Source organism: Morone saxatilis, unplaced genomic scaffold, assembly GCF_004916995.1.
Source record: "Morone saxatilis isolate NCDOM2014 unplaced genomic scaffold, NCSU_SB_2.0 Contig9, whole genome shotgun sequence".
NCBI classification, from domain to species: domain Eukaryota; kingdom Metazoa; phylum Chordata; class Actinopteri; family Moronidae; genus Morone; species Morone saxatilis.
The window spans coordinates 6,351,367-6,375,142 of NW_023340268.1; the positions used below are offsets into that span (position 1 = coordinate 6,351,367).

General features: G+C 42.4%; 1 protein-coding gene across 1 annotated transcript in view; it reads left to right on the plus strand.

The window, feature by feature from the left end:
- sdc2 (syndecan 2) overlaps positions 1–23,776 on the plus strand; it is a gene marked incomplete at its 3' end in the record, with an annotated part of 39,467 nt that extends 15,691 nt beyond the window's left edge. Inside the window, 4 exon segments of the mRNA XM_035681638.1 lie at positions 17,181–17,295; positions 18,068–18,240; positions 20,237–20,366; positions 23,037–23,776. Of these exon segments, the coding sequence (XP_035537531.1) occupies positions 17,181–17,295; positions 18,068–18,240; positions 20,237–20,366; positions 23,037–23,200 (582 nt within the window).

The following is a 23,776-nucleotide window of genomic DNA, read 5'->3' on the forward strand; positions in this document are numbered from 1 at the left end:
ACCCCCACCCCCCACCTCCGCCTTGCATGCCTCTGCCCCATCTGCTTCTCTCTATTTGTCAGAGCTGGCAGAAGTGAGAGATTGGCGTCCTGGATGGAGGAATGTAGCACATCTTTTTTTTTTTTTAAGTGCGTAAATGGCCGTAACAGGCATAAAAATAAGGTGTATTTGATTGTAAACTTTGGTTATCTGGATTTCCACTCCTCTACTGACATGTTTACGATCCAACCTTCAATTCTTCAATGCACCGGGTAAATGGATAAAACCAGATAACTGGAAACTGGCGAACAATTTCAATTTGTTTGGTTAAATAAAATAAGCACATCTCACTTCAAACTCCTTAAAAACCACAGAACTGCTGCAAGTCATAGTACAGTACTGAGTTACACAACTAGCAGCTGGCAGCATGCCTGTATTTGGTTATCTCTTCTGTTTTAGCAGCAGGTTTCTGTGTTTTCTTGTCTTTTCCTACTCGATTTTCTAAATTTCTAAATGTGTGCGATGTCAAAATGTTAAAGATGTCGTCCTCATCTGCTTGTGTTTGGTCTGTGCTTTCCAATGTTGCAGTGCATTGAATTTTAAGGGCCACTGTACCCCTCCTCCTCCTCCTCCTCCTCCAATCCATCCTTTTATCTCCTGTATTTTATGTGGTGAGGAAGACATGGGGCGCACTTTGACCCCTGCAGCCCTCCAGAGAGCTTTCATGTCGTGGTGTTAATGATCTGGCAATGAAGAGCTCAGGGTTTTTCCTTTTCTTGGCAACAGTTTGGTCAGAGACACGCACAGTACATTGACCAAGAGATGCTAAAATGGGAAAACAAGCTGGACTACATTCAATTTAAAACTGGTTTACGGAGTTCATCCATCAAGCACGCACACACTTTGTTTGTCTGTGAGCGCAGATGCTAAACACACGATCACACACACCTCGCCCACGAAACACACAGGCTTTTAAGAGGCAGCACTGATGGAAACCATGCCCTTCCATTGACAAAGCGACAGAGAGAACCAGACTGTGCGAGGTGTGCAAGACGCCTTTTGTGACATGGAGCGCAGCCGCCACTAACAGAAACCACTAACAATCTACTCCTGCCAAAAAATAGGTTTTTTATCACAGGCTATCTTTGTTATGTAACTGAATAACAATATCGTACATTATAACGTATGAAGAAAGTTCTCTGCATATTCAGTTTCCTGACAAATGAGTGACTAATTGGTCTCTCTTGTATGGAACAAAGTGTTTCTAATTTACATCTTCCAGCTCTCTCGTTGGACTGAGCTGGAAGTGAATTGACCCTTGATTATAAGACAAGTTGATTAGCTTAGCTCGTAGTCTGGAGCACATGATGGGTGATTAATGACACGCACCCCCTCTTGAGCCAGAAACTATGTGCATGCCATTGTTTCAAAGATTAAGGGCACCAGGTTTAAAACACTTAGCAGTCCCCCATTATGTTAGACTGGATGTGCAGCTAATAGGAGACCTTAAGACAAAAAGTAGCACGGTGTAGTTGTTTCCATCGGATTGAACTCCGAAGACGTTTTGTATGTGCGGTCTTCGGCATGTAGTTTACATGACCAGCATTTGGAACAACTGCTCGGCGCGAGAACAAAGAGTACAAAGCGTGCATTGCGGAACAAATGCACACGCATACGCAAAGCCTAATTATAGTGACAGGGTTCAAACGAAACACATTCCAGTAGTGTGCGTGCTCTGTTGACAAACTGCAGTCAGCGGTTCTGACACCCCATGTGTCTCTCAGGTGATCATGATACTTATGTATAATGTGAGTGTAGAGAGATTACCTCACACACACACACACACTATCCAGTGTATCCACTATATTTGCATGGGCACACAAATATTCATTTCAATGTACTCATCCAGCAGCAGCAGCAGCACCTGTGTTAGTGCAGGAACGGTTGATATTGTAAGCCCGCTGAGGCTTGAAAGACTGCATTGATCCCTTTCCAGAGCACTGACTGACACACTGACGACCTGATGGAGGGAGTGTGTGTGTGTGTGTGTGTGTGTGAGATAGAGAGAGAGCTGTGTATGTGCGCACTGTACGAAGACAGAGCCAATGCACAGGTCAAAGCAACTTATGGTTTGTGTGTCTATATATGTGGCAGCTCTTGTGTTCACGTGTGCATATATATTTGAGGTGTGTGTGTGTGTGTGTGTGTGTGTGTGTGTGTGTTTATGTACCCAAGGCACTGCACTGAAATGTGTGTTTGCCTGTGGCACAGGTGTGTGAATGCACAGCAGAGGTTTATATAACAAACAGTGTGATAGATCTGAACCGGGAGCCCCGTGAAGCTTTTGAAGTCTTTACTGTTGTTGAATAATGGTGGCTATATTTATTTAGGAGTGTGCTTTCTAACGCAAATAAAATATAATTCCTTTCGTCTCGTAATCCATGTGATATCCGGATTTATAAATGCACCCAAAACACTTATTAAAAGCACTGAACTGGAAATGTTCCACACACACAGGAGCCCGGTTCCCGACACTTTTCACCAGCTAGAAACGGTTAACATAACATGCATCTTGAATAATTATGTGGAGTCTGGTGGCAAAGGGGCAAAAAAGTCAGACCACAAATCCAAAAAAGAAACGGCACTGAGTGAAATAAAGGCAGCTGTTTCAGAGGTTGAGGCACTTGTGTCACCGGTGGGGGTCAGAGGACAACGAGCGCCCGGCGTCTATAATTGGAGACTTCCTCGTCAGTAAGAGACACACATCTTACAGTGACTTACTACTTTTACACACATTTCATTGGCTTTCAACAAAGTCTGGCTGTTTAGGCTTGGGCATTTATTCTGAAGAGTGCTGTGGGATTTGATATAGAGTGAAATCTGTGAGAGAACCTTTTACAATATGGCTTTATTTATCCAAGTACTCCCAGGGGTGTAATATATACAGCACACCGTTCCATAAGTTAAGAGTTTTAGCTTCCGCAAAGTAATTGTGGAAACATTTTCCATCCATCCACCCCCTGTCTTCTTAGCAGGCTGGTCCAAGGACATGAGATAAAGAGGGACCTGTTTTCTCTCCCGCACTCACTTACAGATGGTCTTGGCACCCTCTGTAAGTATCCCTCCTTCCCAGCTTTTAAACCAGGAGAGTCTGTCTGTCTGTGTGTGTGACAGCAGCTGAACACAGCAGAGCTTCAGTCCTGGGCCACATGCTACTCAACCAAACCCCGTACGCTTGCATCAAGGGAGCAAGAAGTCTGTCGGCACAGAGCGCTAGAGAACAGTCACACATGCATTTAAATAGAGGTGGATGTATACGCACACATGCCTGCCCACTGAGCTGAGGATTACGTAGCAGGCCTGACAGATGAGAACTCCTGTACAGGCAGAGACGGGGAATGTTATACAAGCTCTGTATTCTCCTTTCTCTAATATACACCGCGGCTCCTTGGAGAATACCTGCTAAGTTAGCAGCGTAACTATTAATTTCCTGCTCTTGTGTAGACAAAAGGCTGGGTCTTATATAGTGTGCACCTGTGGGCTGAAAGTAAGGCTATAGGAGTATTAATGCGATGCAGGCGAACGGCTGAAAATCTGCAGTTTCGGGGGCCAAGAGAGAAATGAGAACGCTGCGCCGATAGAGGGCCAGATGCCCCATTAGTTTGATGTTATGTTAAGAGATATATAAGAGTGAGTGAATAGAGGAGGAGGGTCACGGAGACCTTTTTGAGAGAGTAAGCTTTTGTCACCATGCTAATGTTCTTCCCAGGTTAAGTGGGCACTGCAGGCGTAGTCATTTGCAGCCACTATATGGTGGAAAATGAGGGAGGAAGAAGCAGGAGAGAGCTCTTTAGAGCAGCTAAATGTTGCCATGAGAGGCAGCGGTGGCTGTTAATTAAAGGAAGAAGTTGGTGATGTGATATGAAAGAGTGTGTTTATGCGTTCCTCTGTTTGTGTCAGCCGTAATTGCCTTTACCTGGGGCTTTCAGACGTCCTCTCTTTTTGTTGTTCACTTGCTTTTCTTCATCCTTCAGTCTGCGAGCCGCTTTGAAGACTGACGGTCATCCAAACACAGGTTGCCCGTGGGGCCCTCAAAGTCCTTGTAAACTTGGATGGCCATGAAAGGTGTTTTTGTAATTGAAATGTTGTTCATATTAGAGCTAAGACTTTTTTTGTTTTCTTCAAATAACTGACAGTTTTTCGTGGAAACATTACCTAGTTCTAGAGTTTGTCTCATCTAAACTTAAACTAAATCAGAGCTGAAATGACAGTCTGTTTTTTAATAGATCACATGATTAATCAATTTGTCAAGAAAAGAATCTGCAAATGAATCGATAATGAAAATATATGCTCTAAACCAAAATAGATTTTGGTTTAGAGCATACATTACATATTACCTATGTCAGGGCTTACACAAAAAGTCAAGATCATCCCCCCTACAAGGTTTAAATCTGAAAAGGAAGCTCATGTGTTTAAATTGGTGAATTAAGGAGTTATTTTCAGGATAAAAAGACACTTGTACCTGGTGTCGAGTGTCAGTGTCAGACCAGGGAGGGATCTTCTCTTCTTCCAGTCGTGGGGTGGAACCTCTTTCCATTTATCAGCTCTCGTTAAACGAGCACTGTTTCTTATTCATACAGCTGCTCACATTTGTGTGTACATGGCTCGACTCCATGTTGAGTCCCTGTGAGTGGTTTGAGCCTCCGATATGTGGTATTCACGATATGGGCAGCGCTATCACTTCCAGCTAAATGGAGAAACTCCAGATTGTTCCCATGCTGCGCTTTAGTGCTTTCGGGTTATGTGAGTCTTTGAGATACAGAATATGAAACCTGTTTTATATAAATCTCTCTTGCCGCATTTGCTCTCCTCTACACCGCTCAGCTTTTTCTCTTAAGCTTCATATTTCTCTCCTGTCTGGAGGGAAGAACGCTGTCGTGCTGCAGCAAATCTTTCTGTTCCCCCTCTTCCTCAGCACCAGAGATGACTGGAAGGTGAAGCCCATTTCCCAGTGTCTAGAGTTTCACAGCTGACAAAGAATCTAAGCTTTCCCGTGCGTATCAGAAGCCGTTTAACGGAGCTGAGGAATTTCCCCAATTCCCAACCGGTGGACGGGCAGGCAGGGAGGCTTACAGGAGGGAGGAGAGGAGGGGGCGGATTGGAAGAAGGGAGGCCTGGGAATCTGCAGCGCTCCTTCTTGTGCAGGAGGCAGAAAGAAGGCCCGTTACGGTCCATGAAGCTGGATGCCACAGCACTGAGGTATTCTCTAAATAGTACCATGTTGAAGTCACATGAGCTCCACATTGTTCCCCTCTTTATGAGTTCTGGCAGTGGCGAGGGAGAAATTTCACAGTGAGAAGGTTTACATTAACTTTACATTAAATCTGATCGGGGGCCTCCAGAGAGCCACTTGACAGGATCAGACGGCCCTTTAATTAGAGCGGTGAAATATTTAGTGGTTTGATTTATGAAGTAAATCAGCTGCAGTGTGTTGCAGCATGTGAGAAAATCCATATTCTTACACTGACACACTCACAGAGACGCATAAATACAAAGCTGCAATGAGACAGGCTTTTATTTTCCCCATAATATTCAAACTTTTCCATTCATTTGCCTGTGAACACAACCGGACAGGTAGGGGTGAGAGTGAAGGAGGCCACCATCGTTCGCTCTTGCCCGTCAGTGGTCAGTCAGCATGTGTCTGTTTTTCTTGTAAACCATGAAATTGACTTTCTTCCTGTTGGGAAGCAATACTGCAGGGGAGGAAATCATAGCCACTCCGTGTTGTGTCTTACTGGTCTGCGGGAAGGAAAAAAACACAAGAGCATGTGGTGCTGGTTCAAAAGCAGCCTGTTATGGTAGGCAGGGTTACCATTCAACCCACGTACACTGTTTACATGGTATGAGTTAGAGTAATATACAAGTAGAGATCAGTCAGTAAGCCCCTCTCAAGCTCTCTGTTTTTACTTGCGCTTCTTAGCTCGAATTCAAAATGCCAGCACGGCAATGCTACTATGTGGATGGTTCATCATTCTACCCTGTCCATCAACCAAAAACCCCCCCAACAGCCACCGGTTTTAGTTCTTGATGCTCTCTCTGTGGGCGTAAAATGCTCAGGTCGTGCGGCATAGAGGTAGCTGACCTGTCAGAAGGTCTGTGTGTTCGCTAACAGGCCTGAGCCGCTCAGCCGACACGTAGCAGAAACTGCAGTCTGCATTGTCCTGCAGTCTTAGACCGTTTGCTCAAATCTTTATAGGGACATAAAGTTGTGCTAATGCACCCATAAAAGGCTGGCCTCCTCCTTTTAATGACAGTGCGAAGGGCAGTGTCAGAGAAACGAAAGGGTAACTCATCTTTTCAACTGCATTCACACGCCCCTGTTAGAGTCTCGTCTGCCCCTCGTCCTGAGTTGACGGAGATCACAGAAGTTTTTTTAAAATTCCAAATTAATCTGGAGGAGCTCTAAATGATAGTGAGACGTTTTGTGGTTGGTAATTCCCTATTTCTATAGTTAATTCAGTTGATTATGAGCAACATTTCATAGTAATCATGGTCATTTCCATTCACCGACCCCATGATGTAAAATTACAACTTCCAGCATGCAAGCTAACCGTACACCACCTGGTCAGTGCAAAATAGTAGGGTCAGCAAGTACTTAGTAGCTGGTGAAGACATTGAAACATCTAGTAAGTCAGAGACCCATGTGTTAATGCTCAGGAGCTGGCAGACCAAGTTATTATTGGACTTGGATTTGACAGGAAGTAAAAGAGGATTCCTATGGGACGTCCACATGCTCTGTTCCTTTGGGGCTGATGGATGTCTGAGCGACACTGAAGTGTTTGGGAACATTTTAGCCAAAAGAAGTTAATAAGTTGATCTTTAATAAGTTTGTGACTTCTTTCTGACCAAAAATGTGGTAGTCTGTCTCTCAATACGTTCTGACTTCCCCCTTGTCTGTCTGTGGTTCTCACCCCACAAGACGTAAACCTTTTTAAAAACTGGTCAAGAATATATACTTTTACTTTAAAAAAAGGCTTTCCTTAACACTGAAACCGCCAACTTTCCAATACCCCTTAGAAACGCCGGGCAGTTATTTTTACCCCCTGCCACAACAGCATCAGCAATCCCAAAGATATCATTTCCTGAACAGTTAAGTTCATTTCCACCTATTTCTTAGTAAGATTTGACAAAATAACAATTTAAAATTCAGTTTGAGTTTATTAATGAAGAAATCTATATAACAACTGCAGGCTACAACAAACAAACAACAAAATAATTAACACATTTAAATAATTTAATCATTCTAAAAAGAAGAACATGAAGGTTAAAAAACACATTTTTGATAATAACATGTTGTTGTTAGTACACTACTGGGAATAAACACACAGAACACTCAGAACATTTCATTACACATTGCTGACGATTGCTGAAGATGAATACGAACAATGCTAGACTCTTCTCAGTTGTTTGGTCCACCTTCACTTTTAGGAAGGCCATAAGCTGCACACGGCCAAGTATGGCGCACGCAACCCTGGAAGTTTGAGCTGGAAACCCCTCCTGCTCCTGCCAACCCCCTTATAGAGGGGCTTGAGCCCTGTGGAATGTGGCGTATGCCGTTCTGTGTCAGACGGCCGTTTGTTTTGGAATAGGAGACGATATGAATCTGAGCCGAACGCACCCACATGCTCAGCATGTGCTCAGGTTGTTGAAGGGGGGCCTTTCACCTACCGAGGCAACGTGATCTCACCCTTTTGGAGGAGGGAGAAGATAAAGAGTCGGGGGATGACATTTCCATAGCATATTGTACAGTGTTGAGCCTCTGAGGCACTATAAAGCTGTTGTATTGTGTTAGACTTTAGACTTTAGATTATTTGTAAGTAACTATATATTTAGAGGTTTGCGTGTAAGATTGGTAGAATACTGAAGTGTTTGATCGTTTCGTGTCTCGTATAGCTGTAATGCATTAAGTCATTAGGTCAAAAGCAGAATCTTGTGTGGTTAAGTGAGGAGGCAGCAACCAGAGGAATAGACGGTAGATGTCAACTGAAGACTATTGTTGCCTCTTTATCTCAGTTGCAATCTCTTTTGTATTTCCTCTCTCTGCTCGCTGTCTGTGTCGCTCTCCCACCCACACACACACACACACACACAAACACACACGCGTGCACACAGCGACTGTTACCCACCACAACTCTGCTGGAGTAGCTCCAGACCTTAAGGGCTCAGAGAGAGTTTGATTTGTGTTGACTTCCTGCAGGAACTCCCCCTCTCTTCAGCCCGCGGCTCAAAGACTATCAATTAGTTCCTTATTATGATCCTTGGGAGGGCAATAAAAGTTAAAGTGGGTTCAAAGAGCATAAAGGCAGACACACACACACACACACACACACACACACACACACTAACTTTTCTGGCCTGTTAGAGTTACAGTTTGGACATCCTGTCCCACAGTCCTGTAGGTGGCTGTTACTTCCTTTTCTTCCAATTTCCATTTTCCAAACAATGCTCACCACCCACACACCACTCACAGAGACCTTTTTTCTGTCTATCTTATCGGCAGTTTGTTCAGTTATCAGCAGATGTTCGAAGGACAAATTTAATGTTTGGTTGTTGCCAACTCTTCCTGTCCTGTTTTTTTTGTCTCTTTAATAACATCATCACAGATCCAGCTGTTATTCATACTTCTTCCACGAAGGCAGCAGCTGTCTGTGCTGTTGATGGCCTGAGCTGCATGGATTCAGGGAAGCCAATTTGTCGCCCTATATAGCCATCAAACTCTCCTGGACTCCTCTTCCTCTGTCACTCCTCTCCTACTGTCCACTTCTCCAGGCATCTGGAAGGCACTCGCTCCATTCCTCTGCTTTTCTTCGCCACTTTTAAAATCATTAGACGGTTTTCTCCAAATCATATTCCGAAACACAAAAAACAAAGGATAATTTAATGATGTTTCTTCTTCTGCCCATGTTGAGTGTAGGTGATATGCAACAGTAATTTAACAGTTGTATTCACAACACATTAGCCTCAGGCAGCTGGTATAAGGAATGGCTTGTTAAGCATTAAACTGAATGCAGAAAAGTTAGTTGAATTAATAAGTCTCAAATAAACTATTATAAAAAAGAGTGCCTGCCGATGATGCTCTAACAGTGGCATTTGGGGAGTAGATAGAAATGGATGTGACAATGTCAGTTGAACTGCTGTTGAACTCTACAGCGGTTGCTACTAGCAACATAATGTTCAACTCAAACCATTTGCTGGTGACAAAAAAAAAAGTATAATAAATGCTGTGTGGAAGTTGTACCTTGTCTTTAATTTTTTTAGGTAAAGTGTCTTGTATATTTTTACCAAAGAATGAGACATTTTCTTTACTGACTTGAAAGTGCTCTAACTGCAAGTCACCTGACATTAATGCTGAAAATGAGCAACACTCTCCTGGTGGCATTGTTACGTGATTCACAGCACTCAGAGCACTTCTATTGGTTGAATGGGCATGAAAGTCTCTCGGTTGAATCATCATCACAAAAAGTGAACAGCCGCATTAGAAAATAACCGGCTCCCTGACAAACCAAAATAAGCTTTAAGTCTACATAAAAACAGACAATGACAGGTAAACTACGACTCCCAAGGTGCACTGTGACACCGAGCCTCCATTAACAGAGTGTGAATTTCTGTTCTGTGTGCTGCTAAAGGCAGGGGAAACCTCACTATTATGCTGTTTTAGAAAACCAATAATACAGTCTGCAGTTTAAATGAATCAACTTTCTGATTCTGGGTCAATTTTGGATTAACTCAGCAGCTACGGCTTCTTCTCCACGGCAACAGTGACAGGGGATCATGGGTAGGGTAGTATTGCCGCCACAACAAACTGAAAGAACAGGATATCTTGGAAACTAAAATTGAAAATGCAAAGTGGGGACAAATACATTCAGGACTAGCATCTGGGCCAGTGTCACAGCTCTACATCTCCACTCAACTACACAATCCTACCTCTCTCTGTCCCTTTGCGTCCCTCGAGGTGGAGTGGGAAGACAACCCTCTCACCCTGCATCCTCCTCTTCTTCTTTTCTGCTGTTTTTGAGTGCCCTGTCTGTTGCGCAGTGATAAAGTCCAGGTCAAGAATGAGGCAGTGGGAGGAAGAAGGGAGTGGGATTGTGAAGGGAGTTTGGTTTGTCGACAGCAAACAGCGAAACAGGCCAGAGTGTTGCTGCCGGCTAGACTGCGTTGCTGTATTGACCTTGTGTATGGATCTGTGGCAGGCCAAGCAGAACAGATAAAGTGAAAGCCAGCAGGCCAATCTGCCACCTTTACTTTGTTAATTAGGTATTAACAGGCTCTTTCTCTCTCTCTCTCTCTCTCTCTCTTTCTCTCATTCTCACACACAAACACGTACACTCCCCTTCACATATTATTGAGTTCTCTCATAGATGCAGATATTTGTCGGTCTGGTTGTGATAATGAGAACTGATTTCTTGCACAGACGGCACACTCCACAGAGCACAGTGTGCATACGAGGCACCTTGATATTAGGAAAGTTAATACACCTTAACAAACGGAGGCAAGGAGAGCCTCTAGTGTGCCACCAAAAATGAGGCAGCGCTTACCGATTATCAATTAGTTATTTAGCCAAAGTAACATTTTCAAAGCGCTCGTTTTGTCTGATAAATTGTCCAAAACCCCAAAGACATCAATGTACAGTGATATGAAACAGAGAAAAGCATTTCGTTGGACATTTTGTGGGATGTTGTTTTCTATCTGTTTCGCTTCTTTCTCCTTGCAGTTCGGAGATTTACTTAAGGAAACAGTTAAGAACCAGAGACAGCAGCAGACCAACGAAGGAGGATCGGAGTGTGTCTGTCTGCCAGCCCCCGTGCACTTGTTTTCCCCTTTTCCCTCCCTCTGAAGTCCCTGTTTCGATGCGCGTCTGCGTATTCGTCTCACGCCTTTGAGATGTGAGAGCTGGATAAGGGTTTGTGTGCGCGTGTGCGTCTGTGTTGGCACATACGTGTGTCCCATGGGCGCTTTCATGGACACGCAGATGTTCGAGTGTGTGTGGGTGTGTGTGTGTGTGTGCGTGCATTCCTTTGAGGAACACTATTTCCCCTAGTCTGACTTGGAGTTGAGCTAATATTTGTTGTGTTAGAAGTGAGAGTGGTGTGTCAACAGTAGGAAGTCAGGAGCCCAGGGTTAGTTCAAGAAGACTCCATTTTCCTCCCATACCCATCCCGTCACTCCCTCCATCCATCTCTTACAGTAAAGAGGGCAGAGAGGTAAATATTCCATTGACACACACACATACTGCGAGCACATACAGTGCCTTTCAAGCCCCGCTAGGCATGGGCATGGTGATTTTGACAGGCTTTTAGCAGAGCAACCTCCAGGCTACAGGATTGTCTGTGGCAGTGGGTTGTTTCTCATCCTCTTCGCCTTTGTGTCCACCCCCACTCTCTCTTTTATCTCACGCTCTGCTCTCCTCAGCCCTTCCTTCTCTGACTCTCCTCTGTCTGAGTCTTGGTCCGCAGCTCTCCGTCTTCTTGGGTGTACAGGTCAAACGGACAGAGCGACGGGGAGACACAGGCAGACAGACAGTGTGGAAGCTGCCCTCCCGCTGGCTTATTAGTTCATTAGCGGGCAGAGACGCCAGTAACAGCAGCTTCATACGTTGCTAGCTACTAGCTCATTATGGCAGCTCACCCTCCTTCTTGCTCACTTTCACTTCGCTCTCTCTGTGACAGTCCCTCTGTCTCTTTCCCCCTCACTACCACCGAGCTTGGTCTGACTATGTAGGATCTGCTTGTTAGGGTGTCCAAATGAGGCTGTCTTTGTGCGTCTGTGTGTGTCTGTGTGTGTGCTTATACCCATATGTGTCCTTGAGTGTGTCTTCATCATTAGGGTGAAACCTTCCCGTGTTCAAAGAGTCTGTTAGTTCCAGCAAGGCCACTCCAAAGCTGATTGGAAGTAGAATTTGAAATAATCTTGGTTTGGTCACTGCTTTGGTGATTTAGGCTGTCAAATTGATCATCACTGATTATTATTATTATTATTATTATTATAAGACCCAGTTACTCCGTTAAATACATGCATTTACCTGTTTGGAATCAGGTCTTTATAACTTTTGCTGTGGTAAGTGACAATGACAGAATAATAGTGTTAACAGTGGCACAAGAGACGAGTCAGCAAGTCAGAGAAATGACTTGATAATGTCAGTTAAACAGCAGCAACATCATTACCCAATAAGGAGCAACTGGTGTGTGTGTTTGGTTTTTCCATTCTGGGCTACTGTGCAAACATGGTGGTTTAACATGGCTGCCTCAGTTCTTATTTTCAGGTCATTATACACTCATGAAAACATGCCTGTAAATATTTTTATTCCATTTCTGCCAACTGGATCGTCCTAAATGTTACACACTGGACTTTTTAAAGTTCAAAAGATCAGCGATGTGACTGCATTCAGACCAAAATAAGAATGCAATGAGCTGCGTTAGCGCAGTGCACAATCAAACACGATCCAGATTAGATTCGTGAGTTTGAATGTTTATCAGACAACTGTTTTTAAATCTATGAAAAATGATACAACTCTGGAAAGTTATCACGGCGGTAACCATTTTATGTTTTGTTGTGACAGTTGCCGGGTAAACAGCAGAAGTACTGCGTCATTATTACAAAGTGTTTGTACCAGTTTGGTTGGCCAACATTGCAGCAAACATAGAGCCGGGTTCAACTTTTTGCATGGGGCTAATGTAGGTGTGAACGTGGCCATCTTCCTTCCTTTTTTTGTGTGTGTTGCTGCACACAAAGGCGACATGGTATCCTTTGTGTACCTAAACTGCACTGCACACGCACTGTTACTCAGGAGATGTTTGCCTCCTCTCTCTCTCTGCCACAGTGGACTAGCGGAAATGACAAATCAGTGAAAACCAGACACCAGATTAATTATTAACAAATACTGTGGATTATCATTGATTTTCTGTGTGGTTTTTGTTACTGATAAAGTCAAACAAGCGCCTCAATTTCCACATTAACTGTGACATACAGTACTGTACAGCATATCCTCCTCACCAACTATATCCAACAGTCTTACTATCAATACAGCAACCCAGTGAGCCTTCAGAAAGCTTAGTTAAAGACCCCTTCACTACAGTAATTACTTTACATTGATTACTGGCTGCTATAAAATGGCTTATTACTTAAGATTCAAAACTAAATTACTGCAGGTCTTAAAGTTTCTATTTGAACGGGTTCACAAAACTTTAATATCACATTAGGTTTCATATCGAGTGAATGAGGTTTTGGTTACTAAGGAGGCATGAGTCAGTAGACTTATCATTGGAGAACATCCACCGCCAAAAAAGAAATGATGAGTTGCTAAATTAGATATTTCCAACAAGATCCATTTTACAAGCTCTCATTGCCCTTCTCCAAATAACACTGCTGCAGGGTTTTTTCAGATAATTGCTCCTTAGGCTCGAGCAGCCACCGCCGTAGCGAAGCAACCTTATAAAAGTGGGGACCTCTGCAGGGCTGCATCTGTCCGCTAACGGGTTTCTCCGGTGTCCAGTCTGCTTAACTTGTCTGCGGATTGATGTCTGGTTCAGCTCAGAGTCTGATAAGCCCAGAAGCAGAGACTACCTGTAAATGTCAGTGGATTGATAAAGAGAGTAAAGTTTATCGGGCTTGTGTGTGTGTGTGTGGGTGTGGGTGTGTCGGTGATAGAGAAAGTCAGCTTTATCAAGTTTATATTGTGTACGCACGCTTGCCAGTTTGTGCATGTCCCTGTGTGTCAGATAAACTCGGTGAAGTTTATCGAGGTCAAACAGACTGTTTCCTCCTCTCAGATCGGCACTGATTTGGCGCTGCAGTGGCGCTTGTACAGTCCAACCTCTCTAATCCATAAACACTTTGTCCAAACTGTTGAAACATGAAGATTACATAGGGGTCTGAAATGAACAGGTCCTCTGTACTCGTGTAAGTCCGAGCTCATCTGTAATGTAGCATGGTTGGACGTGGTCCATTGTCATTGTTTAATGAAAGATATTTTTGGGGAAATGCGCTTCTTTGCTTTCTCGCAGAGAGCCAGATGAGGAAATACATACTATTCCACATTTAATACCTGTCACTGACCTTCTGTTTGTCTGGGTGTCTGATATCCAATCCTTTTTTTTGTGAGATGCTTTCTTGTTTGTTTTTTTTGCATTTTTCTTTTCATTAAAAAAAGAAAATCTTGTGAACTCTGTAAACTTCCTGTCGCTGCCATAAATACAATGCACTTGCATTTCATATCTTAGTCTTATATGATTGTAAACTGAATATCTTTGGTTTTCAAACTACAGCTTGAGCACAAGCCATGTAAAGAGACTAACATGGACTCTGGGAGCTTGTAATTTTCTACTATTTTCTAAAATTCTATGCACCAAATGATTCATTGAGAATATACTCACTAGATTAATTGATAATTAAAATAACCATTAGTTGCAACCCTTACACTGTATCATAAGGGCTTCTTGGATAACCAAATTGGCTACCTGCTTGTGCATCACCATGCATATATTCATCCATTTATTCATTTAACAAGTCAGGAGAAAGTGTTTTCATTATAATCACATTATCTTTGAAATCTACATTTAATGGGCCCAAGGGGCAGTTAAAGCTTCATTGTTACCACTCTTTATGCAGTTCTTCACACGTTTCCATGCATGTCTGTGCGATGTCATGTTATATGCTCAATTGCTCACGCTAATGTGTGTGTACGCATAATCAATGAGTGCTTGCATACATTTGTAAACCTGGTCCGCTCATGCGTGCACGTGTGTGTGGCCTCTATCTCATTAGTGCCCTTTGTCACCATTTGATCTGTGGCCTCCCTCCTTTTGGTTCATTGTGCTCGTATCACCAATGCATTAAGACCTGTGCACCGCATGGGAGGGTGAATTGGTCTGCCGGCTGTTGCTCTAGAGGCGGGGAGGGGGGTTGTGTTCGGAGGAGAAGAAGGCAAGAAAGGTTAAGATAAAGTTGCTTTGAACAAATCCTCTCTTTGATCAGGCGGCTCAGCGGTGAAAGGCCTTTCTTACAAAAGTCAGAGCCGGTGGAGAGAGGGGAGATGGAGATGCGTATTGTTGTTTCATCTCGCCTGTGTCTTTCTTTTTCCCTTTTCACACAGTTGTAAGCTGTGTGTATTCCCTGCTTCTTTGTTATGGAGAGTGCCAGGCCTCTCTTTCATGACTCCACACAAACACACATGTGCATATACAATGACTTAAAAGCGCCATCAACGCACTCACATCGGAATACTAAGAGTAATTGGAAATGCTGAGATGCAGCAGGGGTGTAACTGAAAGAAGACATTTTCTCTGCTCTCGCTTTTAGTGCTAAAATGATTTGTTGATTCATCCATTAAGTGAACAGAAAATGAAACTGCAACAACTTGGATAATCAGTTCACCATTAAAGTCATTTGTCGAGCAAAATTGCCCCAACATTTGTTTGTTCCAGCTTCTCAAATGTGTTTTATGTCTCTTTAAATTGTATGTATTTGGGCTTTGGACTGCTGGACACAAAAAAGCAACCTGAAAATGCTGTGTTGATCTTTAGGACATTATGCTGGGATTCTTCTATTAGTGAACTATTTTTAAGTTCAACAGTACCTAACACATCATATAATAAGAAAAAATATAAACCACTGATACCCTACAAGTCACGTCCAAACAAATACTGTATAAAACAGGATAGAGATAATTCCCCTTGCTTATTTTCTTAGCTTTCTCACAGCATGCCTGTTCTTCAACGTTAACAAAAAACATTTATTTCCTGCCAAGCCAATCGATTAAATCCTCCAATCCAACTTCATTCAACCTCAGGTTTATCGGTGCAGCATCCTAAAAGCACACCAGGAACTGTGGCAAGCAGCTTAATGGATGCAGTAGACACAAACACACAGGGATGATATATTGTGGGCTCTTTTGTACTTGCTCTTTTTTTTTTCCTCAAGCAAGACTCAGTATAGAAGGTGGCCACTGAATAGGAGTTGAATGGATGTTACCATGGATGCATTTATAGCCATTCACACACACTCAACTCAACACATAGTTACATACACACACTAACAGCTGTCATATTTAAGTGTCGAATATACATCTGCCTCTAGAAAGGGCACTTAGAGCAAAAACTCAATTCTATGATTCTTATTTCTCATTAAAACCTCAACTTATAGGCCATGCGAGGAGGTGCCTTTAGAACAAACGGGCACTGTTAAACTGTGGTCTTTTCATCCAATCACTCCATTAAGCCGGAACACAAACATTCCCACCACTCAGGCTTGTTGTCTAGACAACGATGCTGTGGGAGAGGCAACACATTCTGATTGGACAGTTACCTGTGTGGCCATACTTCATTAAAGTCATAAAATGAGTATTCTAGTGTGGCTCTAGGGATGGCAGCGTTGATCTGAACATCGCTCTGGTCCAGACTGAAATATCTCAACAATTATTGGATGCATTGCTATTTATTTCAGACTCTGATTCATGGTCCCCTGAAGATAAGTTTCTCCTCTATGGATTGACACAAGTTTTTGTACTAATAGCAAACATTATCATGCTAACACATCAGCAATATAGCATCCATGTTTGCATCCTAAAGTTAGCATTTAGCTCAAAGTACCAGTGTTTTTAAGGGCAGCCTCCCTCAGTTAGTCTTGTTTGATAGGAAGCTCTCATAGCTCAGATGTGATCTATTGATACGAGCTATCTCAAAGGCCATACACTCAGCTTAACATTTGTGTCTGCACTGTGCACCAATTCTTACTTTATAGCAGATACAAGAGACAGATTGTTATGCAGACACACATAACAAAGTGAAATATTTGTGCTATTTAAAGTGGACTAATGATACCAGCCTTGAAAGGATTTTATGTTTGCCAATTAAAGAAATAATCACCAACTGAAGTGTCGTCGTCAAAGCAAAAAAGGGCTGCGATTAATGATTTAAACGCTAGAATTAAAATGTAGAATCAGAGAGTCTAGTGCCTGTATGTGGTGAATACTGAAACAACCAGTGCGTGAGTCAACAGCAAATATGCGGAAACAGGCAAAAGGTTTTCACTTTGTTGCTGTGATGTGGTGCAGAATGAAAACGTTCACATGGACTTCCATAAATAGACATGTGTAAGCAGACCGACATTAACCCTCAACACATTGTCACCTTGTTGTCTTGCAGATAGCAGAAGCAGCCAAGACTTCCTCTCAGACTGATGACTTGTACCTGGATGACACAGGCTCAGGAGGATACTACCCTGAAGATGATGACGACTTTAACTCAGGGTCTGGCTCAGGTGAGTCCCATTTACACACAACACACACACACACACATACACAAAAGCAGACTTGGGTAAAGACACACATGCTCAGCAGGCAACTACTCAGAGGCGTGATGACATTCATTTTCAAGTCTGCAGGTATGTTTTAATGAACACGAGGTTTTTCCATCTTTCACCAGCAGACTAAACTTGTGTCATCACTTCCTTCCTCCACCCTCTTTATCGCTCCCCTTTCTCTTGCTCTCTTTGTCTGTTGTTTCGCCGCCTCTCTCTTTCTCTCCCTCGATTTCAATTGAGATTGCCTTGTCACCCTGACTGCCTTGAGCAAAGCGTGCACATTTTACGTGTCTTTTTTTTTATTAGCTTCTCTGCTCTACTCGCTTTAAGCACCATTAAAACGCTCGTTCCTTCGTCAAAAGTAACTCTTCTTTCTGAGAGAGTTGTTTCACTGCAGTGAGAGAAGGTCATGCAAGGTGAAAGGAGACGGGACTGTGATCAATAGCTCTTACAATACTGTATATATGACCTATTACTCTGCTTGCCACTCTCTATTCTATAGGAGATTCAAACTGTAAATAATACATTACAATTAAATCCACAGAGTGTGAAGATAAGTAAGACAAATTGTACATATTTGCACATACACACAAAACAATCTTTACATTTCTCACTTTATTTATAAATTGAATTATTGTCCCTACACGTGCTGCAGATTTACCGAGCAAACATTTTACACCCTGCCCTTTAATGGAGAGACATTATTCACCTGTCGCCTTCTTTCTCCCAGGTGGAGGTGAAGAAGTGATGGAGGAAACAGTGACTGTCAGTGTGGTTTATATCGAGCCCAATGCAGCAGAACCCACCCAGGACTCCACCAAAGATTTCACCCCAAGGGTGGAGACAGCCACGGTCAGAGAAAAGGCCAGGGACAGCACACCCAGGAAACCACTCAGAACAGAGGTAAGAAATGTAGCCCTACCAATACAGGATTTTTGGGGCTGATACCGACATTTATATTTGAGAGAAAATCTGATGACGATATACACCGATCAGCCATAACGTTATGACCACCTGGACACCCTGGTGGTCATAATGTTATACAGCCCCATACCCAAGAGCCAGGCTAGCATTTTCCCCCTGCTTTCAGTCTTCAGCTAAGCTAAACCTCTCTCTCTCAGGACATGAGAGTTTGAGCTACCTCTAAATCTTGGTAAGAAAGTGAATAAGCACATTTCCCAAAATGCTGAATTATTTATTTAAGTAGACATTTTGTACTTGACAACTTATGTGATACTGTTAATGCCCTGAAGTATTGCAGTACAGGGTGTTCTAAACGGCTTAAAAGATCCACAATCAATTTTTTTAAAGTATGTTTGACTACTAAAAATAGAGGAATCTATTAAGATATCACATCCATAAACAATTTCTACATGTCTTCTAGTGTGAATCTCTGGCCATGTGCTTTAGTGTAACCAAGTTTATTATATTATGACATTATGCAACTTCAAATCATTTATAATCATGGTGGCACATTTTTAACTTTCCTGACTTGACAGAGAGCGACACAGTACCTCTCTATGTCTTTGCCTGACCTAGTATGCATCAAATCCCCTGTAATACTAGGAACCGTGAGGTTGCTTTCAGGATAAAGATCAAGTGCTCATGTCAATTCTCAATGTTTTCGCTCCATTGCAAATTATGGAGGATTACATCTCTCTCGGACATAATCACATATTCTGGAACCATCCTAGATCTCACTTCTGTGTTTTACTCTTACTGTACTGTACTGGATACTACATCTGTTTGGGATTAGTCATCAAGGTCTCAACCCTCTAAGCCAAGCCTACCTGGCCCTGTTCCATTTTTTTCCTCTTGCCCCTGCCACTACTTCCTTAGCCAAATACACTGGCTCTGTTCCATTTTGGTCCTTTGCTTCCTTCTCTAGTGTTATTGGAAAAAAGCATTCCAGATACTTTGCTTCTTTTCCTAGACTCCAAAAAAAAACCTTGGGGTCACTGGCTTGCTTTTAAGCCTATTTTTCTTTTTAGCCTTCCACTAATCTTTTTGGGCAATCTGGATTTGTTCCATTTTTTTCTCTGATCTGCCTCTATAGCATTCACTGGCCAGGTTCCATATTGCGGACCAGTGAAACCCTCACATTTTTGTTAAAAATAGTTAAACCTTTTTTTAATGAAATACACTTATTTGTTTTCTTACCAATAGTTAGATTAGAAGATTGATACCCATCACGTGTCTATGTTGTATAAGAAGCTATGGCCAGCAGCTCATTAGCTTAGCTTAACATAAAGACTGGAAATAGGAAAACAGTTAGCCTGGCTCTATCAAAAGGTAACAAAACCCACCCACCAGAACCTCTAAAGCTCACTAATTAACACAATATATCTTAGTTGTTTGTATCTTGTTTGTTGTGGGAGTATTTCTTGGCCAAGTGCAGTGGAATCCTGGAGTCTTGTAGAACCACAGATTATCTTTTTTTTACGGATCAGTTTTTGTGTAGTTAAACAAACAGATATAACCTGTTAATAAGTGGGCTTTATAGGTGCTGGTAGGTGGATTTAGTTACTTTAGGACCGCGCCAGGCTTGCTGTTTCCCTGTTTCCAGACTTTATGCTAAGCTAAGCTAACCTGTTGCTGGCTTTAATTTCCTATTGAACTGACAGATGTGAGGGTGATATCAAACTTTTCATCTAACTCTCAGCAAGAACGTAGGCATATTTCCCAAAATGTCAAGAAAGTTCTTAAATATTAAGTTATGAATGCACCATGGGAGGAATTTAGGGATTATGCCTGAACACCTGAATGAACTCAAGTCATCTAAACACGCAGAAAAAGAATATTGGAGGACAGAATGTGAAAAGTCAGCTGGCAATAAAACAACCGTAATCTCTCTTCTTCCTCTTCTGTTTCTCTTCCTGTCTCCCTTCTTCTCATGCAGGCACCAGTGCCAGTTACAGAGGACATGCAAAGGAACCAGATGACTAGTACAACTAGTGCCCCCGGTTCACCCCAGGAGGCCATCGAGGTCCGCACTGAAAACCTCTTCCAAAGGACAGAGGTGTTGGCAGGTATGTGTCGTAATGAATAGTAGAAATACATGTCTTATTGTACTTCAGTTTGTGCTCTAAATTAAGTTTCCGTAATATATTTGGACATTGGCTGGATTGCATAGCAACTTTTCTATCAAAGATAATGCCCAGATCTCTTTAATGTGACTCTGAGCCCAGATATAATGAGGGCTGTCTTAAAGGAATAATTCTACATTTTAATTGCACATATTAGCTTTCTTGCTAACAGTTAGATGAGAAGATTGTTTGTATGTCTCTGTCTGTATGGTACACATCAAGATCCGCCAGTACATAACCCCCTGTAAAACCAAACTTTGTAGTTTTCACACTTTGGTTTATGTAAAAATTAAACATCGTAGGTAAAATTTCTTGATTACTGAGCTTTAGAAGTGCTGCTAGAGGGAATTTGTTACCTTTAGACAATTCCCCTGATTCCAGTCTGTATGCTAAGCTAAGCTAACCGTCTCTCAGCCTCAGCTTCATATTCATAACTCTTGAAAAGAAAGCATATGTCTCAAAATGTGGAATTATTCCTTTAATATTTGAAGACTTGAGCTTTCAGTTTGATGCTCAACCAATAAATTCACGTTAACTGTGTTTATTTAGTTAACTGTCTAATGTTTCTCAAATCCCTATAGCCTACGATTTTTCAGCTCAGTCTCGGAAATCCTGGAAAGAAATGACTCTAATGTCTAGCCCACCTGAACCACTTCTCAAAATAATTACTTTTAATAAACTCCATCTGCGTCCCTCCGTGGGACCTTGTAGAGTTCACAGCCTTGTGGGTGTTTCAGTGTGTGTGTCGCTCGCTTTGAATACATAAGAGGGTGGAAAGGAAATTATCGGATTCGGAATCACTGTGCTCTCTGATGCCGTCTCTCTTTCCCTGCGTGTCTGAAGCAAACATTGATTGGCACCTCACTTTTACTTTGTTGTGATATCCATCTGGTGGTGGCAATATGCGGAAACAACATCAACAAGGACAAATCAGGACAGGCTCAGTTAGATGAGAACTCAGCTCACATCTCTCTCCTATTGATGGTCTCGTTTCATCATTTGCATATTGTTGTTGGACTGTGGTAGAAAGAAAGAGCATTGCTTGTAAAAAGATCTTTGGATAAATCTTAAAGTAAATACAAATATCCTCTACCTGGGTCACGTTCGCTGATCTCTCCTTTCTCTAGCACGTCCTACCCTTCTTCTAGATTATAATCATTACTCTTCATCTCCCTCATGACTTCTATAATCATAATCTAATTTTCATTTATTCGCTCTGCATTGCGTTACTGCTTCTTGGAGCCTCAGCAGCAGGGTGTGTGCCATGATCTACCCATGGGACTGTGAGGCCAGTCAACATGTGGAAATGTAAAGTGGAGCAGAGGGCAAACTGTAGCACCAGGAGAGACCTTAAACAGATTAGGAAGCTATAAAAAAAAAACCCATACAGGCATAATTGGGAGGGAGAGTGAAATTGGCCCATGTGGCGAGTTAGGAGCATTAGTGAGGAGAGTCAGGGTCAAAGCTGGAGGGGAGGGGGGGTATTTCTTAATACAGCCCGGGTGGACTTTATTCAGATATACCTTAATGCTGTTGGTGGTGTAGCATACAATGTGTCCTTTATGGAAGTTTAACCCAACAATGACCTTTCTGCATGGATATCTGCTGGGTTCATGGATCTAGGATGTCCAAGTTCTTGAAAATATCCACAAACAAATCAGCCAGTTCACCCTTGCACGATTGTCACAGCTTGGCACAATGCATGGTCACACCTGACCCACAACACCCTACACCATATCTGGCAACACATACCCAGCCCACATTGACGTGTGGTGAAACATTTCTCAGACAAGAACATGACCTCTTGCACATAACATTACAGTGCCAACATCATAATTTGTCACAAACTTGACAAATAAAGTCTACTACAAAAACGATTCCATCCCTAAAAGGATGACTTCCAATCAGAAGAACTCATCAGAAATGAAGGACCTTATGGCTGGGTGTCTTTCTGTGTCGCTGTCAATATTTAAGACTTGCGATGAGATTTATCAGCCAATTCAGGAATAGAAATAGGATTTACTTTGAGCCATGCTGGACTGGTTGCTGTTTGTTTGTCCCCATTGGATTTATTCGACTGCTAAGCAATGGGACCAATACCATCAGCTTCTTCCTCTTAAGCCCCAGTCGGCAGTCACTGATTGGAATACAGACCATCGACTCAGCCATGCTTGGACAACACGCCTCTGTGTACCAATCAAGGATCAGAGCCTTAATATCCTATAAATGGAACACTAACTTTTAAACTCACCAACAGGACACACGTTAGGAGACGTGAAACGACCCACATAGAGTGGTTGACTTTTGTATCTCTCAAGATAAATTGAGGGTTTCAACATTCAGCTGCGACGGCTGCCACTTGGTTTCACCACATATAAGCCTTCAGTTTTGATAATTTGCTGGGGAGTTGCATCAGAATTGAAATGTGCTGCAACAATTCACAACAATAACAGATACCGCTATAATTAACGTGTGTTGTAATTGATTGCACAAGATTCACTGTAAGACTGTAAGGAGACGCCCAGTTCATGAGGAGGGCACTCATTAGGACGCATTCAGGGACTGTCTGAGCATCGATAGTTACCTCCCCTTTTCTGTCTATGCCTCTCTCAGCTGTTATTGCAGGTGGTGTGATCGGCTTCCTGTTCGCCATCTTCCTCATCCTCCTCCTGGTCTACCGCATGAGGAAGAAGGATGAGGGCAGCTATGACCTGGGAGAGAGGAAGCCCTCCGGCGCAGCCTATCAGAAGGCCCCAACCAAGGAGTTTTATGCATAAAAGCCGGCCCCTCCCGTCATCAGAACGACAAATCGCGAGTGACTGTCAGAAACAGTCCATGGCAACAGCGAACCTGTTCAAACACAACAAGAAACAAGTTGATTAAGGAAAAATAGCATAAAGGAACGCTTTTGCATAGAGTATTGTAATTAAGACCTTTTCTTTTCTTTCTTCTTTTTTTTTTTAAAATGAAAACCAAGCATTTCTCATTTTATGGCGAATCTCAGTGTATTTAAACATTTTGTGTATTATTTGAAAAGGCTGAAAAAATAAAAACAGGATCTGTAAAGGCGAGGAAATTAATCGCGTCTGTCTTCTGTCAAAGGAGCTGTTTTTAGTCGCTGACTACTTTTAACTGTAGCAGTATGTTATTTGTAAAGAAAAAAAAATTTAAAGTGGAAATAATTGAATATAATTATTCTGTATCAATCTTACTTTCATTTTTTTCTTTTTATTTTGTCCTAGCATGTCTGATGTTGATCTCTAAAGGTGTATTACATTAATTTATCTTTTCTCTGATGTTAAAAAAATGCCTTTGTAGTTTTGATGAAGCTCTTTGGTCTTCATATTAACGCT